The sequence below is a fragment of the Cannabis sativa genome, chromosome 7 (genome assembly GCF_029168945.1).
Source record: "Cannabis sativa cultivar Pink pepper isolate KNU-18-1 chromosome 7, ASM2916894v1, whole genome shotgun sequence".
Classification (NCBI taxonomy): domain Eukaryota; kingdom Viridiplantae; phylum Streptophyta; class Magnoliopsida; order Rosales; family Cannabaceae; genus Cannabis; species Cannabis sativa.
The window spans coordinates 3,309,514-3,332,374 of NC_083607.1; the positions used below are offsets into that span (position 1 = coordinate 3,309,514).

General features: G+C 34.5%; 3 protein-coding genes across 4 annotated transcripts; 2 read left to right on the plus strand and 1 right to left on the minus strand.

The window, feature by feature from the left end:
* The first annotated feature begins 1,802 nt into the window (after positions 1-1,802).
* Positions 1,803-13,859, plus strand: LOC115697615 (uncharacterized). 2 transcript variants are annotated; one of them, XR_009683314.1, is made up of 26 exons: positions 1,803-2,294; positions 2,546-2,617; positions 3,105-3,148; positions 3,231-3,342; positions 3,510-3,581; positions 4,174-4,236; positions 4,359-4,436; positions 4,532-4,624; positions 4,777-4,896; positions 5,088-5,174; positions 5,350-5,559; positions 5,654-5,701; positions 5,909-6,166; positions 6,670-6,776; positions 7,229-7,473; positions 7,709-7,777; positions 7,881-7,945; positions 8,073-8,242; positions 8,389-8,467; positions 8,672-8,927; positions 9,349-9,394; positions 9,823-9,931; positions 10,234-10,296; positions 10,462-10,592; positions 11,089-11,214; positions 12,123-13,859. XR_009683314.1 is itself a non-coding variant. In XM_030624687.2 (24 exons), the coding sequence occupies exons 1-24, from the start codon at positions 1,971-1,973 to the stop codon at positions 10,540-10,542; spliced, it is 2,871 nt and encodes a 956-aa protein (XP_030480547.1). In that variant the 5' UTR covers positions 1,803-1,970; the 3' UTR covers positions 10,543-10,782. The 2 variants fall into 2 exon arrangements, 1 of the variants encoding a protein (XP_030480547.1); XM_030624687.2 differs by lacking the exons at positions 11,089-11,214; positions 12,123-13,859 and having other exon boundaries at positions 10,462-10,782.
* On the plus strand, positions 12,294-13,859 carry LOC115697616 (uncharacterized). The gene has a single exon (XM_061101578.1). The coding sequence runs from the start codon at positions 12,294-12,296 to the stop codon at positions 13,686-13,688; it is 1,395 nt and encodes a 464-aa protein (XP_060957561.1). The 3' UTR covers positions 13,689-13,859.
* Positions 13,860-21,954: 8,095 nt separating this feature from the next.
* On the minus strand, positions 21,955-22,633 carry LOC115697737 (wound-induced protein 1). Its single transcript, XM_030624850.2, has one exon. The coding sequence runs from the start codon at positions 22,551-22,553 to the stop codon at positions 22,026-22,028; it is 528 nt and encodes a 175-aa protein (XP_030480710.1). The 5' UTR covers positions 22,554-22,633; the 3' UTR covers positions 21,955-22,025.
* Positions 22,634-22,861: the final 228 nt, after the last annotated feature.

A 22,861-nucleotide genomic window follows, 5' to 3' on the forward strand; every position in this document is an offset into this window, starting at 1 on the left:
CATAAGAATATATTATAATTATTTAAGATTTTTATTATAAAATTTTAAAAATTTTAAATTTTTTAAATGCTAAGTTTAAATAGTTTGCATATGTGTGAATTAGACTATTTTATATATTATAAATTATTTTAATTTTTTTAAAATTTTATAGTATATTTTATATAATTATAACATATATATACATAATCATAACAAAAGTTAGACTACATTTTTTTTTTTGCTTAAATATCGAAATAATAAGAGATACGTCAATGTACTTTTTTTTGGGTCGTGGATCTTTTTTTTTTCCTGATGGAATAAAGTTAAATTAGTGTAATTTTTTAAGTTCCAGCCTGGGTTTGGATTTAAGATTTGAGTTTGGTTTTCGGAACTAGGTCTGGATCTGGGGCCAAGTGCGAGACTAAGATCACGACCAAATTTAGGGTGAGATTAAATTCATATCGTGTGGTATGGTGTAAAATATTAAAATATTTTTTTAGTTAAATAGAATCATAAAATAAAATATTTTTTCGGCCATTATATTTTATTAGAGTAGTAACAATTACAAATATTTTTTTTTGGGTAAATACTATTTTAAACCATGTGTTTTGCAAAAAATATTGATTGGACTTTTTATTTGTTAAATGATAAAATAGATCCTCTATTTTCTAAAATTGTAAAAATAGGACCTTGAACTTAATTTTTGATAACTTTTTTTAATATAACTAACTCGAACAGATACAAAAAATATAAATATTTTTGTCATAACAACTTTAGATCGAATTATTATTAAATTTTATTTTGACAAAAAATCAGTTTAAAATCTTATTTGTACTATTTTAAAAAATACATGATGCATTTTACCATTTAACAAAACAAAAAATCTAATTGGCAACTTTTACAAAATACAATGTCCAAAATAATATTTATTTATTTATTTTAAGGAAAAGTAGGAGTCGTCGTACGTTAAATCAATAGCATCATCATTAGAGATGGAAATTTATACCGCGGGGATGGGTAACCGCGAGGACCCGCCCCTAATGGGGTGGGGATTCCCCATCTTGGTGGTTAATGGGGCGGTGGTGGGGGACAATTTCAATACCCGAAGCGGGGATGGGGCGGGGGCGGGGATAATACTATCCGCACCATATCCGACCCCGATATAGATATATATAATTTTTTTTGTTTTTTTTTTCAAACTTTGACACATATTTAGTTTTTATTTTCTATTAGGTTATACTTTTTTTAAGTAGGTTTATTTTTTATCTTCTATGAATTATGAATGCATAATAAATATTTGTGAGAATATTGGTTTAACTTATTTTTTTTAATTATTTTAAATTAATTTTTTTTTTCATTTTACCTTAATGGATACCCGATGGGTTCCCCATAACCGATGGGTATTCCCCTACCCCGAATCCGTTGGTTATTAGACGGGGATGGGGCGGGGATGGGGGTATAAATAGGTAGCGGGGATGGGGACGGGGATTGCGTTCCCCGTACATTAACCGACCAATTTCCATCTCTAATCATCATATTATTATTTAGAGAAATGCTAAAGGGCACCACTGGTGCCTAGCACCCTCCTACGTGTCAATATCGCTATTGGTGCAATTAAGTATCGGGTACCATATAGTTTAATATAATAATTTTTATAGAGTATCGCTAGCCAATTGCAAGTCGACACATTTAGAAGGTGCTAGACACCACTGGTGCCCAATAGCAATGCTCTATTATTTATTATTTATTATTTTACATATAAAAGGGATAAGACAAAAGACCAACCGCCAACCAGAACGACGCACGCACTAATATTCTATTCTATTCTCCCTCCAAAATTTTGTCTCCTCCAACTCCCACTCCTCACTCTGCCGTCCGCCTTCCTAATTACTTATTATTATTTATTTCAAAAAAACAAAATGAGAGAGAGAAAAGCTCACACAAAGCTCTGAATCTCATTCCTTACCTTTCTTCTTCTTCTTTGATCAGCCATGTCCTTCTCCTCCATCATCGCACCACTCTCTTCCGGCCTCGCTGTACTTCCTCGCTCCGGAAACCATGTTCCTCACGACTTGGTTTTGTTGAGATTGGCCTCTCATCACTCTCAATTCAGACATGTTTCTTTTCCGATAGCTAGGGTTAGTGTCCGAGTTCCACGCGCCTCCTCGGTGGTGGTTGATGATCAAGTGGCGGAGAGAAACGGGGAATGGAAAGAGAAAGGAGGAGTTCTTAGAGTTGGAGTTGTTTGCGGTGGTCCTTCTGCTGAGCGAGGGATTTCTCTTAATTCAGCTAGATCAGTTATTGATCACATACAGGTAATCTTCGTTTTGCTCTGTTTTTTCTTTTTTCTTTAATTGTAATTTAAAAGTTGAATATTATGTCGTGTTGAATATAATCTTTAGTACAGTTTTACACCAGAGAAGAGAAAAAGTTACTTGGAAAGTTGTTTGTTAAGAATTTGAAAATGATGCCATGTCTTTATAGTATTGTTTGGCTTTAAAGAAAGTAGAGGAGAAAACATATTTGGACTAATATGAAGTTTCTTGGTTGGTTTTTTCTGTAACAGGGTGATGATTTGCATGTCAGTTGCTACTACATTGATTGTGATTATAATGCGTATGCAATATCATCTGCTCAGGTTTGATTTGATTGAACATTCAGTACTTCTCTTTTATGTTGTCTTTTTTAGCTTACTAGCTAAGTCCTTGGTTCACACTTAGTATGTACTACATTCTAGAGACTTTGAGCTTTAATTTGTGGCGTTTAGCTGTTTGTTGAAACTTCTTGTCCTTCTAGATGAAATTGTACTGTTGCCTAATTCAGTCAGTGAACATTTGGCTTTCCTTTTCTTGATACTTTTCAGTTAGTGCTTTAAAAATCAGTTTTTGTTTCGGCTAAATATATGCTATGCTTGTTGAACTTTTACCTATAGTAGGACTAGTGAAAGTTTAAAATCTGTTTTGTGTCCGGTGCTCGGGCTTTGTTGGAATCCGATTAGGTTGACAGATTGTCATTTGTTGCTCTCAAGTTATCTTTTTGTGTTTATAGGACAATACCTTACCTGTGAAAATTTCTTGTTGTGATATTTGAGCGTTTCTTTTATTTTTGTTCTGTATTGATTTCAGGTATACTCAAACACTCCATCAGATTTTGACTTTAAACTTGAAAGGTATGGATGGGTTTTCTTGACTATAAAGTTTAATCATTTTACAACCAGAACTTTTAAGATTGCTAATTTGTTTCATCCACAGCCTTGCCCAGGGTTTCCAGTCTTTGTCTGATTTTGCTGAACATCTAGCTGCCTCTGTGGACATAGTGTTCCCTGTTATACACGGTCAATTTGGTGAAGATGGTGGCATTCAGGTGTTGCTTAGCATAATTTTTTGATTTGATTTATTTTTTATTACAATATCTATCTTCAAGTAAACGCATTTTTTCTTTTATATTTGTCTAAAATTTCTCTTGTATTCTTTTGAAACAACTTTAAATTAATAGGATATGTTTTTATTGCTTTGACTTATTTGTTCCAGGAGTTGCTGGAAAAATATAATATTCCTTTTGTTGGCACAGGTTCGAGTGAGTGTCGTCAGGCATTTGATAAAGTAAGATTGACTTTGATATTATAATTAAACTTAGTTTCCTTACAAGTTATAACATGTGATTTTCTTGTATTTAAGTGGATTTTATCTTAGCGTGTTTAAGTTCCTTATAGCTCCATTGAGATAGTATATTTATAAATACGAACCATGTTTTGATATTTCTGCTATCTACTAGAAGGCTACACTAAAATTTTTGACAAATATATATTATACTATGTCCTACTAAGGTACATTTTGAGTCAATTACTAGTATGCTTAACTTGGGTGCATGCTACCTTCCTCGTTTGTTCAAAATGATTAGCACCAAGCAGTACTTTACCTGTAATTTCTGTGAGCTGATTGTACTCTACCATTACCCTGGAATGACACTGAATATATCAACATTTCATAATATATTCGATAGCTAGTGTACTGATATACCTTATAAATATACTTTTGCAATGTTAAATTTGTCAATTTGTTGGCACGAGCCTTTGGTCTTTTTAACATAAAGAGTCTCAGATACAATTTGTGTTACCTACAAGAACTCCCTTGATTGTACTCTACTGATACTTGTACCATAATTTGTAACATTTCTTGTATCAACCTATTGCAGTACAATGCCTCATTGGAACTCAGCAGACAAGGCTTCGTCACAGTACCTAGCTATTTAGTGCAGGTACCATCTCAACTGAATAGTATTTCAATAATTATAACAATTTTGTGATATTTATGCTGTACTTCTTGAGCTTAATTTATTCTCTACTTAGTTGATTTGTTACAATTTTGCATACAATGCAGAACAATGAAGCAAATGAATATGAACTGTCAGAGTGGTTTGCAAGAAATCAGCTGGACGCTAATTCAGGAAAAGTTGTGGTAATGCACATTTTACTGTTGTGATTGAAAGGTAGCACCAATGATATAACTGTTTAACATGTTCAGATTTGGCCATCTCTATGGTTTTATTCCAGGTAAAACCAGCACGAGCAGGTTCAAGCCTTGGTGTTAAAGTTGCATATGGTGTGGATGATTCTCTTAAGAAGGCTGAGGCAATTATATCAGAGGTACTCTCATTTCATAACAGTTACTTTTCTGGTGTTTTCTATAAAACTTTAAATATTGTTAATGAAATTGCAGAATGATTGTATGCAATGGATGTGATAGCAAAATTTTAAGAGAAAATTTATTTATATCAAAATTTGATCATTTTTGGCAGGGAATTGATAATAAAGTCCTAATTGAAGTATTTCTTGAAGGAGGGAGTGAATTTACAGCAATTGTTCTTGATGTTGGGTCTGGTTTAGATTGCCAACCTGTTGTACTTCTGCCAACTGAGGTATGTGTGCTCAATTTTATTACTAAAACTAAATCTTCGATGCTTACGAAAAAACAGTATACAAACGATACCATAATCTCTCTCTTTCTCAATCTCCTCTCTCTTATTGAAGAAAAGTGGAAACTTGGCAAAAACAATTACGTTTTAGCTTCATATGATTTATGTTTCTGTAATATGTTCTCAATTTGAAGGTGGAGCTTCAATTTCATGGTGAAGTTGATGTGAGAGAGAAGGATGCAATTTTCAACTATAGGAGGAAGTATCTCCCAACACAGCAGGTAGAGCAAAATATCTTTAATTTTTTAGTCACATATAGGCATGCATTTCTACACTCTTACCTGCGTAGACTGCATAATAATAACATCATGGTTGTAGTCTATCTATTAAAGGCTGCACATGTTGTCAGCTATATATTTTTGCAGTGAATAAATCTCATTCTTGTATATCAAACAGGTTGCTTATCATACGCCACCTCGTTTTCCTATTGATGTTATTGAAACTATTAGAGAGGGAGCATCTCTTTTGTTCCAACAACTAGGTTTACGTGATTTTGCACGAATTGATGGGTGGTTTTTGCCTAATTCTGTTAACGTATCATCATTTTCAGAGAGTAATTTTGGGAGGACTAAATTCGGTACAATAGTATTTACTGACATAAACCTGGTAAGATAGTTGTTAGTTATTATAGCTGGTTTCATTTTTTCTCTCAGAAGATTTCCTTTAAATACTTTCTTCTTTATTTTTTTATGTGCTTCAGATTAGTGGAATGGAGCAGACCAGCTTTTTATTTCAACAAGCTTCCAAGGTACTTAAAAATGTCATTTTTTTCTTTGTATGGAAGACTGAAAAGGACTTAGGTTGTTAATCCTTGATATGAATCTCAATTGGAAATATTATGAAGTTCTTATATCACATAGCTGTTTGCTTGAAAGGCTTTCTGTACTTTTTATCCTTGTAACTCCATGTATTTTGTGCCTATGAATTTGCATTTGAAAAACTCTTCTGTATTCAGGTTGGGTTTTCCCATTCAAACATTCTTCGGGGCATCATTTACCGTGCCTGCTCACGGTTTCTTGAACTTGCATCATTCAAAAGTGTATCATCTCATCTTTTGCCTAAAAGAACAAAACCATCCCTGCTTAGCGAGCCGCTTCCAAAACGTGAAGGTGCTCGCAAAGTATTTGTCATTTTTGGAGGAGACACATCAGAGCGACAAGTATCTCTTATGAGTGGTACAAATGTTTGGCTCAATTTGCAAGCTTTTGATGATGTAAGTAATATATCTCGCTGACTCAGTAGGAAATAGAAAAACAGGGAAAGTAAAGAAAGTATTTATTTGTATTTCATGAAGTTGCGAAGTTTCATTCTGGATGTGCAGTACTCAAATATATTTTTTCAGAGATTCTTCTTTTAGTTGATGTTTTGGGACTGCCAATCCATGATATTTTCTGCAGTTTAATTTTGTTTTTTTTTTTGTTGCAATTCTTCATTATTTTAAAAACATTAATATTGAATCTGGGAAGATGTACCTGTGATGATTTTTGTCATTCCTTGCTGTAGAAGAACGGTCATAAAGCAAATGGTCCAGCATTTTAGGAATTCGCCATTCCAGATATTTAGACAAAACATTCTTTTTTTTTTTGGTTGCTGATAATCAAGTTCTTTTAAATACATTGCACATCAGTTTTTGGTACCTTATAGATAATTGAAGTTGTTTATTCTATCAATTTGATACTAAATGTAGAATATTGTCAATCTGTCATTTGGCTGTAGCTTGAAGTGATTCCGTGTTTGCTAGCTCCTACTTCTGGATATTCAGCTATTGTAGATTCAAACGAGAAGGATGCTGAAGTAAGATCCAGGACAGTTTGGTCACTTCCGTATGTTCCTCTTTCTCTTGAATAGATAAATAAAAAAAATCATAAAAATTACTAGTGATATAATGTTATCTGTTTGAATGATGTTTATCGTTTGTGTTTGTCCCTTTTCAATAATTTTTTCGTTTGAATTCTCGTACTAGACTCCACCAAAAAGGACTTGTATTGAGCAAAGTAAAACTGATTAATTTCTTGAAATAGATACGTTAGTGATCTTCCATTGTTGTTGCATGCATCTTTACATGACAATATATTTCAGCATTGTTGTTTATTGATTGCTTGGTCATTTTCTTTGTAGATTCAGTGATTCAAATACTTATCTTTTATCATATGAAAAGAATGTCGACATGTAAAAATATGTAAAGCTGATAATGGGGCATCATGAAATAAACTTCTGAGATACGAAAGGATGCAATAGCTTCATCTCTCATTATGACTTTTGTTTTTGTGTACAGTTACTCTCTCGTTCTAAGACACACAACAGAGGAAGTTCTTGGTGCATGCATAGAAGCAATTGAACCAGCCCGGGCTGCATTGACATCTCACCTACGTAACAAAGTGATGAAAGATCTTATGGAAGGTCTTAAGGCTCATAGCTGGTTTAAAGGGTTTGATATTAGTGATGAACCTCCAGTGAGATTTTCTTTGGAGCAGTGGATCAAACATGCCAAGGAAGTTCAGGCTACAGTGTTCATTGCAGGTTTTCCCTCCTCCCAAACATGGAACAACAAATAATGCAATGAATAGATATAAAAGAAAAATACATACGCATGATAAATAGGAGCGTAGCTCCAGACACAAGTACCAGTTGTAGTTGTGTAGTTTTCATAACTTTTTTTAGGACTACAAAGACTTCCTCATTTGATTGAAATCTCAGTTTAAGTTAAAAAGTCATGAAGTTTCTACTTTTCCTTAAATAAAATCAAATTATGCAGTGCATGGAGGCATTGGTGAAGATGGTAGGCTTCAATCATTGCTGGAGGATGAGGGGGTTCCTTATACAGGTATAATCTTTGCAAAACTTGGTCATTGCCTTGGTTTTGAATATTTCTGATCTAAATTCACTATGTTTTTTCCTGTCTTTGTTTTTTTCCTTCCTAAATGAAGGTCCGGGAGTGATAGCTTCAAAGACTTGTATGGATAAAGTTGCAACATCTCTTTCTCTTAGCCATGTATGATAATTTTTCTTTTCTTGTATATCAAGACATATAATGTTGCACACAGATGCATACTTTGTTCAAGACATAGCTTGCATATTTTTCTACAAATTGAAGCATTGTAATCTTTTGTCATAACCAGCTTTCAAAGTCTGGAGTTCTTACCATAAATAAAGAGGTACGAAGAAAAGAGGAACTTCTGAGAAGCCCTAGGCTAGAAATGTGGCATGATTTGACCACAAAGCTTCATTGCAAAACACTATGTGTTAAACCAGCAAGAGATGGATGCTCGACAGGGGTTGCAAGGTTATGGTAGGTCCTTATTCATATTTTAAAACAGTTTATTGTTTCTAGTGATGGCAGGAATTCAGGTAAACTCAGCTGTGTTCATCTCATAAAAAGGTTTGACTATAATTAATTTGTTTGGACCCTCCTCAACTAATGTTTTGTTACTGCAGCTGTGCAGAAGACCTAGCAGTGTATATAGATGTATTGAGGGAGAGCCTTTTAAGGATTCCTCCAAATAGTTTGTCAAAGGTATAGATATGTTTATATAACTTGCTGACTTTAGCGTAATTTATAGCTTTTGATACCAGAGTTAAAAATCATTCACCATCTCATAGCATAATGAATTGGTTTCCTCAATTATCTTTGAAAGGCTATAGTAAATGTTATTTGGACTATGTAACTCACCTGCTCATTCTTTCAATTTATGCTGTTTCTTATATGATAAATTTACAGGCTCACGGGACGATTGAGATGCCAAATCCTCCTCCAGAACTCTTGATCTTTGAACCTTTTATTGAGACTGATGAGATAATCATTTCATCTAAATCTACTGATGAATATCTACACCGACTCAAGTGGAAAGGACAGAGTAGATGGGTGGAAGTAACTGTTGGTGTTATAGGAAAATGTGGATCTATGCGTTCTCTGAGTCCTAGTATCACTGTTAAGGAAAGTGGTGATATTTTATCACTGGAGGAGAAATTTCAAGGTAAATTTTTATCGTAATCGATTTTCAATTTTAAGGATATTCTCGTTCAAGGCTAAATGTTATTAGCAATGATTACCAGCTTGCTTTGTCTAGATATTCTAGTTTTAAGCAAACATCTCTTGTACATAAGTATTTCTGTGATACTAATAAAAGAAAAAAAGAAAGTATTTCTGTGATGATATAACATTTGGCTAAACTACAAAAAGTGAATAGGTCTTCCAATCTTCCACTTTGTAAGCATTATATACGAAAAATGTTACTGCAATGATTTTTTTCTTATTATTATTTTTTACCATTTACTATAGCTAGGTCCTAAGTTCTGAAGTCCATTTCATCAGTTAAAAGAATAGGGGCCATTGTTGTAATAATCCCTTGTGTATTAAACTTTTAAATGAGAACTTCAAATTATGCTTTTTTACAGGTGGAACTGGCATCAATCTGACTCCACCTCCGTTATCCATTATCAGGTTTATGAAATCCCTATTCCCTAGGAAACATATATACATATGTTTTTTTTTATATATTTAATAGTAATATATTTCTATGAATAATTGTTAAGTGGATTGATGATTAGATGCTTTTCCCTTCCTTTTCTTTTCTTGGGGAGGGAGGGAAGCAATAGAGATGATTTTTTCAAATACATTTTAGAAACATATATGCATGCATTAACATTGTATTGAAGCTGTGATTTAGAGCTCATTCATCTGTGTTTTTGGACTAATTTGTTTTGAGGTTAGATGTCTATATGTTCGGTTGAAGTATTGGTTATTCTCATCTAAAAACTACTACCGCAGTGGGTTTTATTTATTTGTCCCTAATCTTTTCTTCCTTCAAATGTGTGGTACATTTCTCTCCTCATTTTGTAATCTTCTGCTCCTTTTCCTCCATGAATTAGCGATGAGGCATTAACGAGATGTAAACAGCGTATTGAACTAATTGCAAACACACTGCAACTAGAAGGATTTTCACGAATTGATGCATTTGTAAATGCAGACAGTGGAGAGGTATACTTTCCTCTTACATTTAAATATTTCCTATAGACAAGAGTTAGCAGATTTTTTGTTTTTGTTTTCTTAATTTCTTTCTTTCTTAAAGTCCTCACTTTGGGGCTAAAGAATTGCTTTGTCTCCTATAAAACTAATATATGCACAAATTAGTCTGTGCATTAACATCCACCTTAATAAATCTCTTCTTGTTGGTTCATTTGGTAGTGTATGAGATACCAAATTCACACAAGGTCAAACAATATATCTAACACCGCCAAGTTAATTTGCACTTCACTCTTTTCCAATTTCATTTTATGCAGGTGTTGATTATAGAAGTCAATACTGTTCCTGGAATGACTCCTTCTACTGTTCTGATTCATCAGGTACAATTCGGATCTCTTGCATTTTTAGGCTTCTATTTTGTAGGGGTGATTGTTTGATAATTCAAATGGACTTCGGGTGAAAATCCATCCAAATGCTGCAGAAACATTACAAAAACTATTGTCAGTTCTAATTGCTTGAACATATTATGTTTTGTTGTATTTCAGGCATTATCGGAGGAACCTCCAATGTATCCTCACAAATTCTTTCGTACACTACTTGATTTGGGTTCAGAGAGGTCTTTGTAATTGTAAACGTACCAGTTCCGCTATTGCTTCTTCAGGATGCTTTTCTATCTGTATTCTTCTGAATTTATCAGTTACCAGTTGTTTTTTCTTTTGTATTCTCTTTTATGTAATTATAGTTTCAAATAATAACAACAACAATATTTTACCCTCTAGTTGGAAAAAAAAAATTGTTCATATGTTGTTATGTCCGTTGTTACCATTAAATTATATTAAGAGAAGAAAACAATCATTCATATCTTGTACTCAATATTTTAGAGTTTTTCTTATGTAATGGCTCAAATTTGAATCTGTCTTTCTTTGGAATGAAAGTGACCCCTTTTAGAAACAAAACAAGGGGCACAGTGGAATACATGTATAGTATAATTAAAAGAGACATTGCTGATCCAGCTTCTTGTGGTGGAAACAAAAGCTGTAATTTTTCTTTTGTTTCTCAGGTTATGTGTGATTATATTTAATATGCTTACTTTCCTTTTCTTTTTAGTCACAGTACTCTTACATTAAATTTGTCACGTACGTGACATGTTTTTACTTTTATTTGGAAAAAAGGAACCAAATGCAAGAACCACCCCAACAGCACAAGACCAAAACGAAAGGGACTCGAAAAATTACCAGCAAAGAAGATGAGCAGATTATGGAGAGCAAGGATTATTATCCACCATAATCATTCCTCAGGTTTGTTTGGAACTTTTTACCAAACTATTAAGTTTACTAAATAATAATCTTTTTTATTAGCATTTTGTTTTGTTATGTAAAGTTCATGTAACCAATTTCATTGACATTCTGTCTATTATTTTATTTAAAAAGAAAGCCAAAGTTGAAAGAAGCACTTCTCAATTCTTGAAATTGAACTATTTGAAAATTTGGAAGTGGGGTCTCAACTCTCAAATCAAAGAATAAGGGTGTGATTCCAGAACAAAAGAAATGGGAATAGTCTCTTATTAACGGTACATCTTTTCAAAACACAACAAACGACAAAGTCTTGAAAAGGTGTCTTTACTATTCCAACGTCTATTATATTTTATTATTATTACTTTTCTTTTTCAAAGAAAAAAAAAATCTTCAACGTTCTTCTACATAGATGATACAAAAACGAAAGCTTCAAACTTTGAAAGGCACGGCCAACTTTTATTAATATTATTAATTATTATTTCTTCTGTCCCTTATGCCATGCCAAGCAACCATGGCTCTAACCCCTGACGTAGGTAATTCTTCTCTCCATTTTTATGACACTTCCACTTTCTGGGTTTTTTTTCTTCTTTCTAACTTGCCTTTAACTGTTAATTTAATGTATAATTTGGATTAAACATAAGATGGGTAATACTTTTTTTCTCTGGGTAATTGAAAAGCATTTTCCTTTCTTAATATTATAGTCTTGGCTTTTATTTGGTTGTTTGCTCTGAATTGTCAAAAAAGAATTCTATTTATGAATGAGTATTGTGTTTGATCATTATATTTTTAGATTATTGCATGAGAAGTTCCTTGTAATTCGTGTTGAGATTAAAGAGTAGCTTCACATGGTTATCAGCAAAAGATGAGGTGAGACTCTAAAATATTAAGTTTTTATTCCTTAAATTTGGCAGGTTTTGAAGGTCTGGAGAAATTGTCAATTGGATAGGGCTTTTGGATTTTTTTCTTGAATGATAGTAAAGCTGTCAATATTAAGAAGCCCTATTAAGAAAACTGCAGTGGTTTTGAGCTTTTTGGGCTTAAAATTTATTGCAATTTGAAGTACTGATTCAGTTACTTCAACCATGAATGGGGGTGACTTGACAACAGTTCCAGATAGTCTAGTTTCTCCATCACCCAAGTTCCTGAAAATTGCAGATGAAAGAGAAGAAATCTCGGGTTTTAGAGGACATTTCAATCGGATTGCTTCTCATAAAGTTGATTGGGAAACTTTGAAGAAATGCAGCAAAATATGGATCAAGAACCCTCTGAATATGGCCCTTCTTTTATGGATTACCTGTGTTGCTATCTCAGGAGCAATTCTTTTTCTCGTAATGACAGGAATGTTAAACAATGTCCTGACTAAGAAATCCGAAAGAGATGCTTGGTTCGAGGTCAGTAATCAAATCATCAATGCTCTTTTCACTCTCATGAGTTTGTACCAACACCCAAAGCGTTTCCACCACCTTGTTCTTCTGTGTAGGTGGAAACCAAAGGATGTATCAATGCTCAGAAAGATTTACAGCAAAAATGGTACTTATAAGCCTCATGAAAGGGCTCATATGCTGGTTGTTATTGTACTACTTCATGTGAATTGCTTTGCTCAATATGCCTTATGTGGTCTCAACTTAGGATACAAAAAATTTGAAAGGCCTAATATAGGTGTTGTTATCTGCCTTGTTATAGCAATGGCAGCCCAAGCAATTGCAGGTGTTTACTGTATTGTAAGTCCTCTTGGAAAGGAGTATAATTTCGAATTCGATGAAGAAGCACAGGATCAAAAACTCACCAATGGTGTTCCTCAGTTGAAGAGCTCAAGTTTTATCCCCTTAGAGAATGAACCTGAATGGAAAGGGGGGTTACTTGATTTAACCAACGATGGTGTTTCAATGACAAATCTCTATCTGTTATGCGGTTTTTGTGTGTTTGGATATAACATGGAAAGACTTGGATTTGGTAACATGTATGTTCATATTGCAACTTTTTTCCTCTTCTGCACAGCTCCATTGTTGATCTTCGGCTTGGCTGCCACTCACTTTGATAATGTCACAATAAGGGAAGCTCTTGGTGTAACCGGTATTGTGCTGTGCGTGTTTGGTTTACTCTATGGCGGTTTCTGGAGAATCCAAATGAGGAAGAAATTTAACTTACCGTCGAATCGCTTGTGTTGTGGTAACCCTGCAGTTACAGATTGTGCTCAGTGGCTTTGCTGTTGTTGGTGTTCTCTTGCTCAAGAATTTCGAACAGCGAATCATTATGACATGGTGGACAATAAGTTCCGCCAGCGTGCTGCTGTCTCGCCTTTACAAGATGGCGATGACAGAGCGATTCAATTAAGCATTTCTAGCCCTTCCATTCTTGTTGGGGAAGAAGGCTGTTTGCAGAGTCCAATGGTTAAAGACATAGTTATTATAAACAACCCTATGAAGCCACCTGTAGTACCATCAACAATTCAAAGAGAAGATATTACCATTTTGTAGTGATATTATTGTAATGAGCTTTAGAATTTTGTACCTTAAAGTGTTTAATATTATATTGACATGACACTGTATAATTGGTTAGCAGTTTCTTATATAATTTATTAAATTAAAATGTATAAAATTCAATATTAAAGTGAACTAATAACAATATGTCATCCTGTATGGTGTTTAGTACTTTAGGGTGTCTCTTAGCAATTTTTAATGTATTATTGAACATGAACAAGCTCTTCAATTTTTTGTGGACGAGAGAAATATATGTATGTAATTATGTGTTGGTTGATTTTTCTCAATGCATAACAAGAATATGATAAAAATAATAAAGGAGGTCATATTAAACAACAGATAATAAAACTCAAAGTATTATTATTGAGCATCTTAAGGTTTTAATACTATACCGATATAGTGTGTTGTGAATGATTAGCAATTTTTTATATTATTTATTAAATTAAAATGTGTAGAACTCGATATTGAATTGAACCAATAGCGATATATCACTTCGTCCCTTAACTTTTTTTTTATTTGTAAAGATCATGTAAAAACCTGATTTTTTTTTTTTTCAGGAAAAGTCATAGTAAATTTATTATGGGGTTATTTAGTTAATTGTCATTTTAAAGTGGGTATAAAAGATTTTTTTTAAAAAAATTGGATAGGGTTCATTTAATCTCCTTTGATTCGTGCAATTACTACAAAATACATATTTAAGTATATGTCTAGTATTATTATTATTATTATTATTATTATTATTATTATTTGGAAATTATTACAAAATTATCAACATTCTTTTTGCTTCCAAAATAAATACCTACAATGCATTTGAGAAACGGATATTTCAAGGTAAAATATTATTTTAAAATATCTGATTAGTGTTTTTTTAGGGGACATATATATGGTGTTTATATAAATGTTTTGCAAGGCAGATAAGGATATTATTGCTACACCTATATATATAAAAAGTAATAACATATTTGTTAGTACAAAAATAATATACCCAAAATCATATACTATATTGTTAAATGTAACCAATTCTGATTAGTTAATAATTCACCCTCTAAAATTACTCAATAATTTGTCATGGTTTCACTCAAAAAGATGCACAAATTTAACATTAAAAGTATATATAGTAACACGTGAAACATATAATACCAAATAGTATGATAATTTTAAATATTGGAATAATAAACCTAGAACAATGGTCTGTTTTAAATAAAAATAAATTACTTAAATGTATCTATTATTCATGATTCTGGATTGAAAATATGTGGTATTTTTAATACAAAATTAATTGATTAAGACCCACTCAAAAGCCCAACAAGATAATAGACTAGGACTATATATACGGAAAGATGAGCCTCACAACCATCCGAGATACAGGAAATATACGCCCAGAACCAAAAATGTATTTAGATCCAGAAGGGTGCCTCGCCCCACTTAAAAAGAAGCAGTCAAGACCCTCCTGATGAGCGTATGGGATACATCCAGAAGGGTTCCCCAAGAGACGCCCCGAAAGCCAGGCTGAAGCTGACGCGACAATCCTCTGACACTGAATCCCACAAAATTAGGGAGTTGTCCTCTATGTCAGACCCTGAGAGTGCGCGTACCACCAAAAGAAACATCTCTTTTGTACTACGACCACTATTATGACACTACAATATGTAAAGGCGGTGCACACACGACATCTATCGACCTCAAGTGGTCCTCTGTTATATGGAGCATAACTGCCCCTGGGCTAGGCCTCAGTCCGTGGGGCCAATATCAGTGTATTTTATGTATTTACCCCATTAGTAGGTCATGTTGCACGCAAACCTTATAAGGTCGCGGGTATATTCATAACTAGATCTTAGCCTATAAATACTACATGATACATTCATGCAAAGGGGGAGAAATTTATTACTCAAATACTATAGCAAAAACCTAGGGTTTTAAGTTTGTAAAAAATACCATTGTAATACTTCAAGGCTTTTCAACCTAATACAACTGACTCGTGGACTAGGATTCATTAACACTCGAACCACATAAAAATCTCCATTTTCTTTTTTCATCTATTTGATTCATTTTCTTAGTTCTCGTTAATATATTGAGTTTTTGAAAATCTCAGTAAATATTTTGGTACTTTCATTGAGAGTTGAGGAAATATTTTTAGCCAAAATATATCTGTAATAATGGTGACTACCGAAAATGTTGTCACTAAGCCTACCACTCATGGCCTTGACACCGTCATGGAGGATGTTAATCCACCTGCCCCAATGCACGCCTAGCTGAGCACTGTGAGAGACAAGGAAACGTTAAAAGTTGGTGGCTATCGAGGCAAGAAAGCCCAACATCAGGAGAAATTTGTCGATGAGAACTCCATCGACGAAGACAAGACGAATGACCGAGAAGAAGACCCTGAGGGAAAAAACGATGATGATGATGACAACAGAGACGATGAAGAGATTAAAGATGGGTATGATAAACATTATTATGTGAAAGATCCTGATGTATATCAAATGGCTGAAAAACTTGCAATAATTCAGCAAAAATTAGTAGCACAAGAGGACATCTCTCGTCACGTGGCTACAGGCTAGATTCAAGGCCCATGAGGAAATTTTTGAGGAGAGCACTCCAGAAGGCCTGCCCCTAAGGAAAATAACCCCACAAAAAAGGTAAACCCAGTTGATGTCGAACCTTCTTCTCCTGCAAAGGACAAAGGGAAAGGTGTTACAGGTGAACCCCAAAAAAAGATTACTCCCACTATTCTTAGGACTAACCAAAATGCAGTCAACCAACCTCTGCGGAAAAAGAAGGCCACCCCTGCCTTAAGGCTAAGACGCCATTCTAATTCACGAGTCAAGGTTGACCATAACGTTAGGCGTGGTGGTCTGGTACCAAGGCCTGTCGTTCAACGATGGAAAGACCGCCCTAGCAGTTCTATAAACCAAGACGAGGGAATAGAGGTAATTTCTCCTGAAGATAGTTGGTCCACTATAGATCTCCGTAACTGCCTAAACACAAAACGAGAAAAAGCCTGAGGCCAAAGAGCGAGGCCTCACAAAAATGATCTTTAGAACCATATTAAAGACGAGATTTGCAGGCGTGAGCTCCCAGATAGTGATACCAAGCGTTTGGAAGGGAAAATAACTGCCCTTACCATGCTTGTAAGGAAAAAAAGCAACGCCATCTCTAACTTGGAGGAGGAAGATCCAGAACCCTATGTTAGACGGATCATAGAGGCTCCGTTACTAAAAAAATTCAAAATGTCACAAATGGAGTTATACGAAGTCAGGATGGACCTTGGGCCCATTTGTCCAAATATAACTGATTAATGCACGTGGCAAAAGCCAACGATGATACCAAGTGCCTCTGTTCTTCGTTATCATTAACCTAGTCTACTGGATATTGGTGGAAGAGGCTTCCTACAAGATCAATTCACAGTTGGAAAGGCCTGCAATCCACATTCAAGAAAGAGTTCAGTGTTGTTAAGGACTTTGATATGGAGGTTGGATCCCTAACCAATATCAGACAAAAAATAGGGGAAAGCCTTAAGGTCTTCATCCAAAGAATGATGGAAGCAGTGGCCAAGACCAAGGTTAGCGACGACATGGAGCTTGTGGCCCTTCAATTTGGATTGACAGTTGACTTCTTTCTCTAGAGAAAAATGTAAAGAAAAAGGGTCGAAACTCTGTCTAAATTCATGTCCATGGCCTAAGGAATTATTAATTTAGAAGACACTTATATTTAAGCTTTTGGAGTTGCTCCAGTACAAACTCCATCTAGTCACACAACCTTTACCCCACAATTCTCAGCTCCAGCAGCGCCAGTGGTTGGCAGCCAGTACACAACTCTTACAGTCTACGGACCCATTGCCTTAGGGTATGCGCCTACATAAACTAATTTTTCTGGCTATGGGACGATACAAACTGGATGTAGTGCTACTCGTAGACAATAAAAAATGGAAGCCCTAGAATTGAATGTGAGCTATTTGTAGAGCAAGAGATGTGGGAAAAGTCAAAGTCAGAGTGAGGCTCTGAAGAAAGGAAGAAGTTAGTATGAACAAAAATATATTCAATACACTAGCCTAATCGACACTTAAGAGAATGTCTATAAGGCTACCTACAATATGATATATTACAAAAAATCACCTCAGATGTTTAAAGGAGAGAAGCAAGAAAGAGACCAAAGTAAGAGGTGCAAGTACCACAGTGATATTGGCAACACTACCAATGAGTGCGATTATTTAAAAGACAAGATAAAAACTTTGGCCTAAGATGGCCATCTTAGTCATTGGGTCTGGATCTCCATAATATATCTCGAACAAGGTATAGCGCACAAATAGCTCCTATTCCCGAATAGTTAAGAGTTGTAAATCCTCCGTACGAAGGGCCTCCCTTAAGCTCTTAGAATACAACCTCCAGCTCTACCCGTTCTGATGATGCAAGTCCCAACCATTCAGACCTCTTAGGGGTACCTAATGCATAGGTTACAATGACTGTCCCTTCTCCTAGACCTGAGAACCCATACCCACCAAGGTTGTTACTGCCACCCGTGGATGGCTATGTGGCAATATAGAGGTCCGCACATTGTCGAAAGTACTTGCAATGCCTAGAAGAGATATTTGAATGAGTTAGATCATGAGGGTGAAGTGTGTGCCCTAGTGCAATCCCTAGCTCAACATCCTCGGATGATCAATTTTCCCATCATCTTCACAGAAGAGGATGCCTAGCTAGCACGTACACTTCCCATACAATGATTCACTGGTGATTGAAGCCCATATTGCCAACAAAAGAGTGTCTAGAGTTTTTGTAGACAATGGAAGCTCAATCAACATACTGTTCCAGTTTGTCTTTCAAGCAATTTTGTTAATTAAAAGCTGATCTAATGCCATGCCCTATTCAAGGCTTTTATGCAGATTCTCTACTGCCAATGGGGAGGATCCAGCTCCCAGTTTCTTTGAATGGGGTATAGTCAAAAGTATAAATGCCTTCCCTTTTAAGCATTGTATGTTCGTAGAAGTGGATTACCTACAACACTCAGTCTTTATGGTTAGGGAAGAAGTTGAAGTAGCTCCCAAAGCACCTGTCCAGCCCGAGCAGGGGCTAATTTGAGAGGACGATAAATTAGATCCCTGAGTTGGGATAGAAAGGATGATTGAACCTGTAGAGGATTTTGAGCAAATCAACATCAGTGAAACAGAACCCACCAAAGTTATCAAAGTGGAACGTAATTTGTCTCCAGCGGTGAAGGAGCATATTGTATCCACAGTTAAAAAGATTTAGGACATACTGGCCAGCGTGGAGCCATGCAGACATGAGTGGAATTAGCCTAAACGTCTTCTACTACGCCTTAAACATGGATGAAAATATGACCCCACTTTACCAAAAAAATAAGATTGTTGGATCCAATTAGGGGGAAGGCGAAAGTCGAGAAGTTAAGTTATATAGAGTTCCTCTGTGAAGCTCTATATTTTATTTGGCTAGCAAATCTTGTGCTGGTCCCAAAGCCAAACAGAACATGAAGAATGTGCTGACTTCACGGACCTAAAAAAAGCCTGCTCGAAGGATTGAGAAAGAAATTAGAAAATTCTCTCTCTCTCTCTCTCTCTCTCTCTCTCTCTCTCTCTCTCTCTCTCTCTCTCTCTCTCTCTCTCTCTCTCTCTCTCTCTGTGCTGTAGCAATTGGGTACCAAGTTGTTCTAGTAGGTCTTGTAATACTGGGTACCTAATTATAATTCCATTGTCCCCGTTGAGTAGTTCCGGGGGTACCTCGATTTTTGTGTTTATAAAATATTTAAGATATTGTCACTCTATTTATCGATGGGGAAACTTAAAATTATGTATTTTAGTCTTAGAAAGTATTTTAGCGAGACATTTACCAGTTTACTACTAATGTGACTTAGGGCCTCCAATCGTCGAGCAAAGTTCCACTTAGGTTAACTGGTACACTTGAATCAGGACTCGAAGTAAAAAAAGTAATTAGATGCACATATACATGTGTGTAAGTTATGCATGATATTGCCATGTAGCTAACATATTAGAGATAACAATATGTGTGTACATAAAGTTGTACCAAGATACTCATATCTAGTATGTTAAGTAGTATTGAATAGTATGAATTAATGCTACCAACATTAGTACGACTAGCGTACTCGGATTAGGTTGGTATTATAGTTAATCATACTATAAGTATGAATATTTGGATCTCAATTTATGTGTTAGATGCAAGTGGTAAACTTATGGTAAGTGATTAGATATATGATTGTATCATGTATGATTTTCTTATTGAGTCTGTTGACTCACAGTGACTTCACTATGTCTAGGTTATATGAAAGCGAATCTGATCAGTGTTGGTTTGAAGGCTCTAATGAAGATTGTACATATCTAATCGCCTAGACCTAGAAAGTTGAGATTAATGGGAGATCAGTTGGCGTAATTTGTATTTTGTTGTTACACGACACTTTCAGAACATTATAGAAAATATGTATTTTTTTAATTAGAAACTGGGATCCTAGTTTGTAAATGTTTATACACAGTTTATTTTAATAAAAATTTAATTATTACAAATTTTTATTTAATTACATGTTTATTGTAAAATTCTTGAATTAGCAAAAGTTAGCATAATGATTAGAAAAAATATAATGTGCCTTGGATATTAGGGCATATATTCGAAAAAGCACGATGGGGCCAAGAAATAAACTCCAAGGGATTCGAACTAGCCTGACGGGTCAAGAAATAAACCCCATCTCACGGCTAGGCACCCCCATATCTCGAACCATGGCTCAACAACCAGAGGAACACGATTTCTAGACGACCGTCAGAGCAACCGCCACACCTACAACACTAAACTGACTCCACCCCACACCCAAGAGACACCAGAGAGCTCTATTAAAATGACTATGACACCCAAATCAAAATCCAACTAGAGCCACAGCCAAGGCCAAAGGAGGTCGGCTAGCCCTAGTTCAATTGGAGGAAGATAATGAGTTAGAAAGAAACCCTAGCAACCAAAAAGAGTATTGTTTTACATACATATATAGTTTATATATATATAAATATTGTATATCAGTTTTCTAATATTTTTCAATATTTATTATATATATTAATTTTTTTTTAAAAAAAATATTATATTATTAAATAAATGTCGATTAATTTAGATCAAGTATTTTTTGAAAGTGAATCAATATCACATCCACACAAATAATGGGTATAGTGATGTGTTTTCCCAAACCTTACAAAAATATGAATATCGACACATTGTGGATTACATCTTAAATTAAACTAATTGGACCAGATTGAATATTTTACAATCCCCCACAAATAAGATAAGAGATGTACAATATTCATATTTCATAATAATTGCTATACATATGTATGTGTGGCTTTATTATTTATTTATTTATTTATTGTGACAGATAATCTGTATGGCTTTATTGCCATAATAATAAATACACATATATATTTGACTGCTATAATAATATTGATATATGATGTGTACTATTTTGCTGTAGGACCTAATTTTAGTTTTTCCATAAAAGAAAAAAAAAAACTCTTTATTTATTTATTATTTATTTTTTTAAAAAAAATGTACAAGGAAAAAAAAAAAAATTAAGGTCAGCTACCTTAATTTGCCAAACCCAGAAGACTAATTAATTAAGTGATTCTTTTGCATTTGTTTACTTAGATTCTTATTATATATCCAAAAAAAAAAAAAGACATTTATCAGATTTATAATTTACAAAATAAATGAAAAATGATCACTATAGCTAGTTACAAGATATAATATATTATAATATCACACATATATATATATATAGGGATATGATTTTGTCCCGTTATTGTACTTTCACGGATTGTAATCCGTGATGTACGGCAGCCGTCAGATGAGAAAGTTATTTGATCTGACGGCTGAGATTGATCTAGGGATAGTTAGGGTTAAAAAATAAAAACGTACCTTAACACTCATTTAATGTACCATGAGACCCATCTAATGTACCACGGAATACATTCCGTGAAAGTACATCACGGGACAAAATCATATCCCTATATATATATATATTTAGATGACACTAGTTATAAATCATAATATATAAATTTGGTATTTTGAAAGAGCTTTGTATAATTCGCTTTACACAAATATATTAAAAAAAAAAACATTTCATATATATCATATTAATTTATTTTCTTAATTTTACATTTTTTTTTCTTCTTCTTGTTTTTAATGATATAAACAGCTAGCTTTATGGACTTATTAATTTTCATGCATTGCATTATATTAATTGTCCCAATCATCCATTATAATTATAACCCCACATAACTAATTATCATTATTAACAATAATTATTAAACAACTTAATAAAAATCATATTCTAAATGGCAAGAAGAAGACTAGGGAGAGACCGGCGAAAGAGATCCCTAGGCATGCTCTGCCAAACAGTGGACAAGCTCCGGTGACCGGTGGAGACATCCCATCCATTCACCGCCGGTGACTGAAGATCACTGACGGTAAGCCACGTGTTAAAGTACTCTCTAAACTGAGTAATAACACCATCTTTGACTGTCCAAACATGAACCCAATAAGCCTTTGCTCCTTCCCATCCCTCGGCGATGACACACGCGCCCCCAATAGGAGTAACGCTCCTCGGCTCAAACCTAAAAGGCACAGAGTCGGCCTGTGACTCGCCTGTTAGCACCCGCATCATGTGGTGGCAACGTGGCGGGCCGTGGAACCAGTACTCGAGGTCTGTAGCCACGAGATCTGCCACTGTCTCAAGGGCTAGCCCTTGAGACAAGGCCTTGTAGAGTTTCTCTACGGTCGCCTTGTTTTGGACTATTATTAGGTCTGATGAGGACTCATAAATCTTCTCATTGGCTGTTGAGATTTCAGTACTTGCCATATATGTATATATATATGTATATATAAGTGATGAGAGAGAGTAATGAAGAGCTAGGGCTAAGCAATAATGGGTATGGTGATGTGTTTTTTTTTGTGCATGGTTTGAGGAGGTATTTATAGGGAGAAAAATGAAGGAAAATATGAGGTCATATTTTTTTTTATAAATATATATATATATATAATATTTTTAATGTTATTTTGATTTCCTTCAACGTGGACAGATTTTTTAATAGAAAAAAAAAAAATAAAGAACATGAAAATCAAGAATATTTTGGACATTAGTTTGATCCCTATTGACAAAATATATAT

Excerpts from the sequence above, each read along its gene's own strand:
- LOC115697616 (XM_061101578.1), top strand. The coding sequence starts at position 12,294 with ATGAATGGGGGTGACTTGACAACAGTTCCAGATAGTCTAGTTTCTCCA.
- LOC115697615 (XM_030624687.2), top strand. The coding sequence starts at position 1,971 with ATGTCCTTCTCCTCCATCATCGCACCACTCTCTTCCGGCCTCGCTGTA. Across the intron at positions 2,295-2,545 it reads CAGTTATTGATCACATACAG|GGTGATGATTTGCATGTCAG; the intron begins GTAATCTTCGTT and ends TTTCTGTAACAG. Across the intron at positions 6,777-7,228 it reads AGGACAGTTTGGTCACTTCC|TTACTCTCTCGTTCTAAGAC; the intron begins GTATGTTCCTCT and ends TTTTGTGTACAG.
- LOC115697737 (XM_030624850.2), bottom strand. The coding sequence starts at position 22,553 with ATGGCAAGTACTGAAATCTCAACAGCCAATGAGAAGATTTATGAGTCC.